The sequence below is a fragment of the Anguilla rostrata genome, chromosome 1, assembly GCF_018555375.3.
Source record: "Anguilla rostrata isolate EN2019 chromosome 1, ASM1855537v3, whole genome shotgun sequence".
NCBI classification, from domain to species: domain Eukaryota; kingdom Metazoa; phylum Chordata; class Actinopteri; order Anguilliformes; family Anguillidae; genus Anguilla; species Anguilla rostrata.
In genome coordinates this window covers 50,934,582-50,946,927 of record NC_057933.1, presented here as the reverse complement: position 1 = coordinate 50,946,927, position 12,346 = coordinate 50,934,582, and the positions used below count along the sequence as shown (strand labels likewise).

The following is a 12,346-nucleotide window of genomic DNA, read 5'->3' as shown; positions in this document are numbered from 1 at the left end:
TCTTTTCAGAAAAAATATACTTCACGGCTTATTAAAGCAGCCCTTTTGAAAAATAAGATGGGAGGCTAAGGGAAAACTACACATTATTTATAGAATGTTAGTCTCACTAGGAACAAAATGGAACGAGTCTTTCCACGTCTAAATTCAACAAAAACGTAGCACTTCCATTTCACCGAGATTCATTACACAGCATTTAAAATGTCTAATCCACCACACAAGCCTGTACATTCAGAACCATTCATTACTGAAGCTCTAATTAATACACCTCGAAAATATTACAGATACTACCCTCTAAAAGCAAGCCGTGTTTTTAGAATGCATTGCACTCCCTGAAACCTTTGTCAGTGGGAACGTACTGAAATATATCGGCAATTTGGCATTTAACCACGTTTATATATTTTGCGGATGCGTTTTGTCCAAAGTGCGTTTAGACAAAACGGCCATTATGACAAAAATACTAAGAGCAAATAACAAGGGATAATGTAGGCACCACAGGAGATGATAAAACCAGAGCAGTGCAAAGTAGATATAACTATGCATAAGCCATGACATCAGAACATAAATTTCAATATGAAGTGCACACACTTGACACAATGTAGGCTACCTATTACTAATTCATACTTGCTACAAGTTAATGTTACAACAAAATGCACAATAAAACAGAAACAGTTCAGATACAAAAATAAGGAAAGCAGCTTCCTTGTAGCGGTAATTGTACACCTGGTTTCCAAGGCAGCTACGAATGGGAGCGATGTGAGATCTAAGGGGTTATAAAATGTCAGAAGGGGTGGCTTTCAGCCTACACCCAAAGACAGATAGTAACTTTAAAATGCCAAACAGATATTTTTTCTCTCTAATGGGATGTCAGAGAACACAGTTTTTTGCTTCGTGCCACAGTGTGGTTCACAATAAAGGCATAACTCAAGTCTTTTCCACAGACCAGCTTTCTCGCCTTGCTTGATCGACCCACTGAATTTCCTTTCCAGTGATCTCTACTTATTGACTGTTGCTGTGCGGCACACCTGTCAAGCTTAACGGTTTCATGATACTCCAAACAGTGAGCTGCTCCAGAACAGTAAGGAATGTCCAGATGAGCCTGCTGGATGCACTTCGAAAGCCTCGGAACTGACCCAAGATCAGCGTGGTCTACATGCCAGCTTTTAAATCTATTCTCTGTAAGGTCAACTGACATGACCACAGACTACTGTGAACAAAAACCCCTTTTCAACTGCCGAACAAACTCCAGAATTTAGGCACAGCTGTTTAAAAGAACAAAATAAAGAGAAGGCTACACCACACAGAACCTCAAAGGGTTTACAGCAAGATGCAAACCACTGGTAAACCTGAAGAACAGAATGGCCAGGTTAGAGTTTGCCAAAAAGTGCATCAAAAAACTGGAGAGTACAAAAAAAACTTATGGACAGTTGAGATGAGTATTAACCTGTACCAATGTAACCTGATGGAAAGAGGAAAGTTTGGAGAAAGAGAGGAAGTGCTCATGATCCCCTTCATCTTTGAATCATGGTGGGGGTGGTTTTATGGCTTAGGCATGTATGCCACTGGAACTGGCTCACTTGTCTTTATTGATGATGTGACTGTTTAAGTGTATAGAAACATCTTATCTGCTCAGATCCAACCAAATGCCTCAAAACTCAATGGACAGCGCTTCACCTTGCAGCAGGACAATGACACAAAGCTAAAGCAACCAAGGACTTTAGCTCTGTGCCATTGGCGAAAAAGAGGAATGTTCTTAACTGGTTAAGTCAATCACCCAAACTGAATCTAACTGACCATGCATTTAAATTTGGATGACAGTACTGAAGAAAAAATCCTTCCAAAAGAAACAGGGACTGAAGATGGGTACAGACTAGTACAGGTCTGACCCAGCACCTGGTGATGTCTATGGTTAATTTGTCCAATTACTTTCAGTCCCTTAAAAAAGCATAAAAAGTAATTCCAACATGGATAAATGGATATGGATGCAAATACCCTCAAATTAAATCTGAATGTCTGCATTTTATCCTCATATTCGTAGTTTCATTTTAAATACAATATGCTGGAGAGCAGAGCGCAAAACAAGACAAATTACGTCACTGACCAAATTCTTACAGGCTGCACTGTATGAATAAGATAAAGATCTCTGAATTACCCAGATATCCGCTTACCAACACAGTGACCCTGTGTTGGGGAGCAAAGTACCTGCATACAGGGAGGAAATGAAAGGACCGCACAGAGAGTGCTGACCCAGCCTAGCCTCACCCAGCCGAGCCCAGCTAGGAGACAGACCCAGGGAGAAATATGGATCTGGCTGATTCATATGGACTTATTCAGCTTTTATGCGTCCAAAAGGTCCATCATCACTTTCAGGAATTTTACTTAAATGCAGCTAAGAAGCAAGGATAGGATGGACCCAGTGCCCATGCTAAGCTTTACAGACAGATTTAAAATAGTCTTTTAACCGACAAGACCAGAATCATCTGCTGCTTGTGGAATAGATTAGTTTTAAACTTCTAATTTGGCATTTCATTTCCTCAAGCTAACTATAGGCCAGAGATGGGCCCACTTCTCCCCTAACTACATATAAACGTGAGGACAATTATATTTGACAATAAAATCATTCCACAGTTTAATGCATGTTTAACTAGTTTTTCTTGTAGATTCCATGGTTTGGTTTTATCTGTCGAACAAAATCCCTCACCGAGGAACAATTATAATTTGTTAGGAGGTTCATACTCTAGTGCGTGTAAGCTCTCCGTCATCTTACATAATGCAAAACTGATGATAATGCAAACGATGCTTTGATAATAGACCAGCTATGCCCGGCAACGAATGAATGGGCTACTGTGAGAAGACCAACAATATATTAACACTGCCAACAAGATCGCGCACTGTTATAAAGTAAATATATTCTCCCCAAACAGAGGGAATGTCGCCATTCGAACAGCCCTATTGTTCCGGCTCCACAGGGTGTTAAGCCTTCTTCTTGACAGGAAGAGAGCAATGCAGGGTAGCAATATATTCCACCTGGTTTTGTCCAGAAATGACTGGTGAATCATAACAAGGAATTTTACTGCTCAGATATTACATGTTTCCACAGGCCGGCAGCAGCAGCCCTTGACACATAAAGCAGATGCACTGATTCAAGTGGAAAACGTTTTTTTTTTTAATTTAAAAATGTATTCTGGCACTGTAAAAAGGTATTTAACCAGTGGGTACGCATGCAAACAACATATGTTAAAAATGACAGCCTTAATCCAAGAGGGGTTGCTAGGTGATTTAAAACAATTGCGGGCAGCTGGACATGTATGTACACAATGCTCGCGTGTCTAAGTGTTGTGCATTGTTTAATGTTATTATGCAGTTTTGTGAACATATCAATTATTTCTAAAACAAACTGGGCCAGGGGGCCTTATTGTTTAATATGCATTGTTCTGTGGCGTGTGCATGCGTGTATGTGCGTGTGTGTGTATGTGTGTGTGTGTGCGTGAATGTGTGTGCGTATACGCGTGGGTGCGTTTGTTTTGCAAAATGTGCACTTGTGCATACGTGTGCTGGCTTCACTGTGACCATGCATGCATTCAGGGGTGTGTGTGTATCTGTAAGAAATGCATGAACATGAACAGGAGTTTTTTGCTCTATATTAAACTGTGGTCTGAAATAAAGCAGTAAAGGGTGTGCTCTTGCGCCTGTGTGTTAGTGCACGTAGCTGGGTGTGACTTTCCATAGGCAAGCATTTGCTCCTGGACAGGTCTCAGTATGTGTGTGTTTGCGTGTGGACAGGTCTCAGCATGTGCACGCGTGTGTGCGCTCTGGGGCGAGCGTGCGGCTGTGTTGGAGCACTCCCATACTGAGGCGGGCGCGTGAGCAGAAGGGGCGCAGGGGGGCCCTCACCTGCGATGCGGAACACGGCCCTCTCGGCAGGGTCCAGCACCTCCCCGGAGGCGGACTGTGAGCGCTTCACCCTCTGGTGCTTGGCCATGTTCCAGGGCAGGGTGTCCCCGGGCTGCGGCGAGCAGGACGAGCTGCTCCGATCGCTGGAGGCCTCCTCCCACCAGTCCCTCTGCTTCTCCCATCTCTCCATCATGGCCTGAAGGATGACAGTCACGTTCACACCATGTCACACATCTGCACAAAGTCTGTACCACCAATAAACTCAAAGCACCTCACAGGATATTCCTAACATTGCACCCGGAATATGAAGGCCTCAGACGTAGTGCTGTAGTATGTAAACCATGTGAACTGTGCCTCCACGACAGCCATACAAAAATACTATGTTATACAAAGCAGGCATGCAAAACTCGCTATTTAGAGAACGCAGTCTTTCAGGAAGTCTTCAACATTGCGCACTGTCATGGCCAGATAGTTTATTCCCATTTAATTGTCTTAATGTAATGTTTTCAGCTCAAGTTCTGTTACTCTGTAATCTTGGTATTGCTGTCTGGCCATTTAAAGTTAGTGTGTTTTCCTGCTGTCGCACTCTCTCTGTTTCTGTCAACATAGAACAACATAGCATAATTACAAATGCTACATTTTTTATATTCAGCATGATCTGATTTGATTATGCTTACGAATATCAAATTGTACAGTACATTTTTTACACTGATATTTTCTAAGTGCCTTGCCCGTGGCTACTACACAGCACCAGCTGGGATTGGGTTCCCTGTAACCATCTGAACTCAAGACCATTGACTGCACTTGACCCATCAGATCTCTACCGACAACCTTAATCACACGTGTCACAATTCACAGTGTCTGCCGGATTCTGCGGCATGAATGATTCATTTAAATCGTCGATCGGCGAACTAGCCCTCAGACCTTGTTCTCAAGGCTTAACTGCCCGCTGACTGAGAGGAAACCTCACATATCCAGGCACCGTGTCCCTCCAGGACCTGAGCTTTGACACCCCTATCCAGCTGTATTTGTAACCATAACTGGACCCTGAACGAAAAACACAAACCGATGCGTGCGGGCGGGGCTCGCTGACGTCGGGCATTCAGGGCGAGCGCGCGTTCCAGAAACCGCGCAGCTGCCGACGAAGCTGCGGCTCAGCCCAGGATCCGTTTCCGCTCGATCGTCTCCCATAACAAGCGCTCGCGCACAAGAGAGCAGAGAATCGAGCAATAAAGACGGGAGACTGCGGCGGCCTTTCCGCTGGGAATTTATGCCGACCGGTGTGTTAATGGGGCAGCCTGCCTGCACAGCCCATATGCTTCATAGCGGTTCACTAATATGTAGTGTCAGGACCCAGGAGATGGGTCAGGCTACCATGAGGCATTCGGATGTTGTATAAATTGTTTGAGACATTTGTGGGAGTAGCTTTTCCAGTTTCGTTCTCTGAAAGCGATATGCAACATGGATAAGGAGGGTTCTTGCATTTCACGCCATATTTTGCTTATACAATTAGACTAATCATTTACTGGACATGATTTGCATGATTACAAAAGCTTCCCACCTTTGCTATGTATGAACTCATTGTGCCTCCAACAGAGTATTTTACACAAATAGGCCTATATAATATTAAATTTACATGGTGAACTTCTATATTTTCCATGCTTCAACACATAATATAATTCATAATTAAGAATGAGTGTTGAGGTTGTTGCTTTAGAGTAGCTGGTCCTCTGAAAATACTTTTCTTTGCCTGAATGACATGCCCTGACAGATCCATGACTCTCTGTCAGCAGTTATTTTCTCAGACACTTCCTGTATAAGCCATTCCTCCATTTGGCTAAAGAACCATTATTCCCCAGAGTAATGCAACATGAAGAGGGAAATATGTTTCTTATGCTGACACCGGAATTCAGTGTCATATATTACAATCAATGATGTGACAGCAAAATGTAACTAAGCAAATCTGGCAGCCTTCAAAAGAGTTTTTAAAAAGGTACTTTTTTTTACCCTAAAAGGAACCTCTTCACACCTGAAGCAACTCTGTAATTCTGATGAATCAGGCCAAGCATTTCAGCATCACTCCAATCCGCATACTTTCTTCTTCCTGCTCTGCTCCAGTCAAGGAGGGGCGCAGGAGGAAACCCCACACTAAACATGCAGTGTGCAGACAGAAGGCTGGCTACAGAGCAGCTGCATTCAAAAACTGTACATGCACAGGATGATGGCATTTGACCTCTGACATTCCATTCCTAAATCCCCTCCGAGCTCTGACGAATCACTTCGCCATCCGTTTCGCGTTCTACTTCCGGTGTGTATTTTATTTTGGGAAGGCGCTGGTTTGGAAGGGAATATGGACTAAATCTGGCACTTGTTAAAAGACCCTTTAAGCTGACAGATTCCTGGTGGGAAATTTTAAGAGGATTAGGTCTCATCACAGAAGAGGTGTTTTGCTGAGTGACACCCCAGTCACGACTGGTGTTTTGTACAACGTGTGTACGGAGATACAGTACATTCCGAAAGATTCTACTCAGCATTGAAATAAATACTAAAAGACACATGAAAGAGTATTCCAGTAACAGTGTATGATATAACAAGTTTATCATTTATCTTCAGTGCAGTCCATAAATATTAGAACAAATATTTGTTGTTTGGGCTCTGTGATCCAGCACATTTGATTTGAAATAATACAATATGAGGTTAAAGTGCAGATTGTCAGGTTAAATTAAAGGTATAGGCCTATGTATATCTGTCCAGGAACTATAGCCCTTTTTTAAAACAGTTCCCCCATTTTAGATGTAATTGGACAAATCTACATAATCTTAAAAGAAGTCATCATATTTAGTAATTAGCTGCAAATCCATCCGTTGACTGCCTGAAGTCTGTGACCCAAAGACCTCACCAGACGCAGGGTATCTTCCCTGGTGATGCTCTGCCAGGCCTGTACTGCAGCCATCTTCAGCTCCTGTTTGTTTTGGGGGCGTTTTGCCTTCAGTCTTGTCTTCAGCAAGTGAAACGCATGTTCAGTTGGATTCAGTCGGGTGACTGACTTAGCCAATGAAGAGGATTCCACTTTTTGGCCCTGAAAAACTCCTTGGTTGAATTGGGGTCACTGTCATTTTCTGAGCGCACTGGTTAAGTCTTCCTTTTTAACAATGTACCGAACAATTGATTTTCACACACCCAATGGTCTGATTTTTCAGCCTTATCGTGGCCTGCTTTACTGTCATCAATAATTTTCTGGTCGTCATGTTGAGAGACAATAGCAACAGACTCCGAATGTAAATTCCACACCTAGAATCGACTCTAGACCTTTTGTTAGCTTTCTTTTGAATGAAGTAATGATGAAGAAACACACAGCTGGCCAAGAAACAGCTGAGCCACCAACTGTCCAATTACTTTGGTCCTCTAAAATGGGGGTACTACGTATTAAAAGGGCTGAAATTCCTTCATGTGCTTATCCAACGTGCTCAAGTACAGAGCCAAAACAACAACAACAAAAAAATGTGTCATTGTCCAAATACTTACAAACTGCACTATATATCCTATTGAATTAAATGTGGTATTTAATTCATTAATAATTTAATTTATTAGAATTTCATTTATTTATTTCTCTGGATGGTCTCAAAGACAGCTTCAAAAAAGCAACAATTCCAGTCACATGACCAGTTTTATATGATGTCCGAGGAACTGCAGAACATGCAGCCGTTTTTATAGTGAGCTAATTTCCTGCCCATATAATGTCATATTGATTGCCAAACATGGTCCCTCATGAGAAAGGGTATAGCCTATATGGCAACTAAAGTACATAATTTCAATATCAGTAGTATATATATACATACAGAATATAATATATTATTTCATATATCAGACAAATAAAAACAGTATTGTTGACAGTCAGTGAAAATGCAATACTTGTTTAGAACCCAGAAAGTTTTTAGTTGAAACAACTGAGCTTCTTCTACTGGCAGCTACAGTACATGCCCACGTGCCTCTCACAACATGATAAACAGTAAACGTCAGACCCACCTCGTCTACAGTTTCCTAAAGGGTAAAAAAGAGGTCATAAACATAACTCAGGGATGGCTGTGTAGCTGTTACAAATACAATGAACCGCAGCTATGCTCTGTTATTTCATAACATACTCATTAAACATCAAAATGTATTTTCGTACACAACCTTCCACACAAGACTGAGCTGTCTTTTACAGAGTTATGAGTGAAAGTGACAGAGGCGGATTTTCACCAAAAAAATCTACGCAAGACCGAATTCTAACCCAGCCATTATCAGTGCGCAGTGGACTTTAGAATCATGCAGAAACTCTGCCCATCCATGTGCTGAAACAGGAACTGTGACTCATTCATGGTCTCCCGTTCTGCCCAAACAGCAGTGAAAAAAGAGCCTATCACTCACTCAAATAACTAACTACTGCTATATAAAATATCTGAAATATCTGAAACAATATGAAACAAAATACAAGAATTTGTCTGAAAACACACAGTGCCCTCAACAAATATTCATACCCTTGACAAAAAAAACTAATAGTAAAGAAGGCTGCATAATTTAAACAATACAGGTAATAAGTTATACTAGGCTACATCATATGCTCAAAATGGTAAAATTGTACTATTTTGTGCTAATACAATTATTCAGAGAAAAAGAGTTTTGTATTTTTTCCCAAAAAGATGTCAGTTATTCTCACATCTGTTTTCAGTACATTGTGCACCCTCCCTTCACAAGGATAAAACTACTGGGTCATCTTCCGTGGGAGCATCTATGACCATTCCCAAATTTCCTACAGGAAATTTTCATGATCCGTGTGCTTATGGACTGCACTCTTCAATTTATTTTTGATCAGTTTCAAGTCTGGATACCGAGATGGCCATTGCAAAACAGTAATTTTGTGGTCACTTAACTTTCGGTCATATTGAGATATGTTCAGCATTTTCTCACTGAAAGATCAATTTTTTAGCCAAGTTCGAGCTTTCTGGTGGGGTGATACCAGGTCTTGATCCTTGCTGGAGTTCATCAACTTTAACAAGAGCCCTAGGAACAGAATATGCAAAATAGCCCCAAAACATAAAAATCCACCACCATATTTCACTACTGGTTTGACATTCTTTACGACTTCCTTCTTACAATGCCACACTCAGTTTTCGTCTCACCTGACCATAACACCCAGGTGCAATAAAATGGCAGAAAATTACTGGATTATATAGGTTTATTGATATACTGTATAGATTTAATAAAAAATAAATTTTACTTTTCTGACAAGAGCACCATCTCGCTTCTGTGATAAACACAGGGCGACTTGGAGGACCAAACAATATTCATTTAACATTGCCCGATGGTCTACCTGTGACTCCATTGCACTTGCTAGGTGCTTTATGTAGGAAGGCTGTTCTTTCTGGGCATGCTAAGTGCTATGTGCAATCCATAAAAGTAATATATAGCCTAGCTAAACAGGGACTTTCTGAATATGTCAACCAATCTGTCAATATTCCGGGAGTGGTGAACAATGCATTAGATTTCCCGACGTCGAGGCAGGACAAGCAGATCAGAAGAGATCTCTGAAGGAAGCCAATAAACAACAATGTGGACAACATACAGTCCAGCTGATTTGTGCTATGAAATAAATCTGAATCAAACGGTGAAAATGTTAGGGGATGTTATTACAAAGAAAATGTGCAGGGAAAGCCCACTTAAAATGCACCTTGGGGGGCTGTTTGCAAGCTTCAAGCCTTTGAGCATGCATTTAGAAATCCCCCTATTAAGGGCCATGTACGTAACGTGTCCAGGGTAGATTTTTCAATGTATAGGTTACAATAAAAGACAACTACTACAGATATAAACTTTGAAGGGAAAATGTAAAAAAACATTTATTTGCATAACAAAATATTCCAACTTGCTTACTTTATTATTAAGTAGAAATAAGTCTAGAGAGTTACTGGGTGTAAAGTTTTGCTTAAGAGACTGGATCGTAAAAAAGATGAATGTGAAGACCATGAATAGGCTACTTTTTGTGCCTCACATTATATCAATTTACAGCATGAGCAGCGAGTCAAATACACCATTTCCCTGGCGCATGTAGCCTATGTTGCATCATCACATAGAAAAATCATATAAGCCAAAATATTAGCATTGGGCCAATACTGATAAATTTGTTTTAAGCTAATATCAGCTGATACCAATATCAAGAAGATATTGTCCTGTATTCATAAGTTTTCGCAATATAGCTAGTCATAGTTTTGCACACAGACTTCCCACGACCCTTGAAGCTCTGTTGCTATGAAAATAATTTGCTGAAATGAGAGGGAAATTATTTATGTTAACACGTTCAGTTTCCACACCTAACTGTTGCTGTAAATAAAACAAATACAAGTAGAAAAAAGCAAAACTATCCTGTCATCCAAACGGCCTTTAACAGCCACGATTAGGCTACATCTACAACCAAAGACAGATAAACTGAGAGGTCACCAGTCTGAGCTGCCTGCAATACAAAAAGAGATTGAGTAGAGCACTCGATATAGCTAATCTAATTCTCCACATCAGGGGTAAGCATATATTCGCAACATTAACAACTGGCATTCAGGTTCCGTACTGCAGTATATTTCTACTGCCAGGGAGAAAGGGCACAAAGACATAGCAGAGGGGAAGTGAGCTGTGATGTTTCCCTTGGCAGGGAAAGTTTCACAGCCACATGCTCTCAGAATGCTACATCCCAGAGCTATACTGGTAATGACAAATGGACCACTGATGGTAAAGGACCCAGAGTGATTTTCCCTTTAAAAAACATGGAAAGAATCCTCAGTGAGCTGCACCTAATTCATTGCACCTTATTATTTTTTGTGACATAAAACCTAGGGCATTTAATTTGTTATTTTGAATTTATTTCTGAAGTAAAACTCAAAATCATGCATGTAATAAATCACACATAATAAATCATTACATAGCGGTGACAACTGAATCATTTGAATTGTAACATCATGCTGATCTCTGAAACCTTACTGGTGGACTGAGCTCCCCATCATCTTTGGAACAGCATGTCCTTTTGTTCATTTCTGAATACTGAAACCGAATGCTGATAACATGCACAGCTAAACACCTGCAAGTGACATGATGTGTGAACAAAGTCATTCATAAGAACATGTCGCCTACGCACTGTGTATTACTTGCATTACTCACTTGGACACCTCTACATAATGTTGAAAAAATGAAGAAATCGTAAGGATTAAGACCAAGATGATGATAAATATTAAGATTAATATGAAGACAACCACAGAAATGCTAGTGCTGAAGATCAATATGACAAAGATGACGGTGAAGAAATATTTAAAAACTATAAAAATCCCGTATTTAACCTTGAATAATGTAAAAATATGAAATACTACTGACATCAAGCTACCTTTTGTCTCTACAGAACAACAGAGCTATTGCTTAAATTAACGTTTGGCCTGAAGCTGAACAGTTTCGATTGTTTAATTTTTTAAACAGAAACACTAGCAATTCAGATGCATCTTCATATTGTACTCATACTTTCACACAACTAATGAGAGGATATTACTCTACCCATACTGTTAAGATTACCCCAGCAGCACCTGCAGAACAATTAAACAGATCTTAGGATGAGTTTTAGGCACAGAGCCTGGAACCCCACACTATGCTATACTCCAGTGACCTGATTTATCATTTCAAGCCATGCTCATTCTCCCCTTGTGGTAATAATATGTTCTAAAACTGCTTAATTTCAGCTCACGCTCTTGACTGTGCATGGTACCCCACAAAGTCAAACGTGAATACAATTAGGCATGTGTTACTAAGCAACCAATCTGTTCAAGAGAATATGTTTTCTTGCGCCTCTGGCTCTCAAAAGAAGATGAGCTGTCAGTCTGGTGAATGCACATAGGCCAGCTCTATACTTCAATTACTGACCTGAGCTCAGGGTATACTGAGTGACACCTGGACGCCTACAAAGTCAAATGCCTGGCGTCCACTTCTGACTTTGGAACCACACAATCAGACTGCCAATTAGGTGGTGTGGGAGGTGGCTTAGGAATGCACTCCGAAGGAGCTTTCTGCGTCCTGGCACTTGACAGTCAGTATTCAGTACATTGATGTGATTTCATATCTCTAAGCAAACTATGCTCTTTGGCTTGTTTTAAATCTATGCACGTCATCATCATTACCATTAGACACAGTGTTTTGCTATAGATGCATTTGTATTGCAACTGTGGAGGGGGGGGGGGGGGTCCTTTTGCCAATTGGTTTAATAGGGGTGTAGCTTTGTTTTCAGTTGTGCTCTTTTTGTTTGCCATGTGTATGCATCTCAAGCCAAAAACAAGACAGTTAGCACCCGTGTTCAGGTGATCACACAGGGGATTCCATCACTGCCAAATACCTTCCTGAACTGTTAGGGTCACTGCTCACAAGTCCACAATGCATTTCCAGTAGTAGCCTA

At 40.9% G+C, this 12,346-nt stretch overlaps 1 protein-coding gene across 8 annotated transcripts in view; it reads right to left on the bottom strand.

The window, feature by feature from the left end:
• pleca (plectin a) overlaps positions 1-12,346 on the bottom strand; it is a 201,151-nt gene that overhangs the window by 169,764 nt on the left and 19,041 nt on the right. For all 8 annotated transcript variants that reach the window (XM_064341169.1, XM_064341173.1, XM_064341183.1 and 5 more), the window contains one exon: positions 3,892-4,087. In XM_064341169.1, coding sequence (XP_064197239.1) covers positions 3,892-4,087 — 196 coding nt within the window. The remainder of the gene's footprint in view (positions 1-3,891; positions 4,088-12,346) is intronic.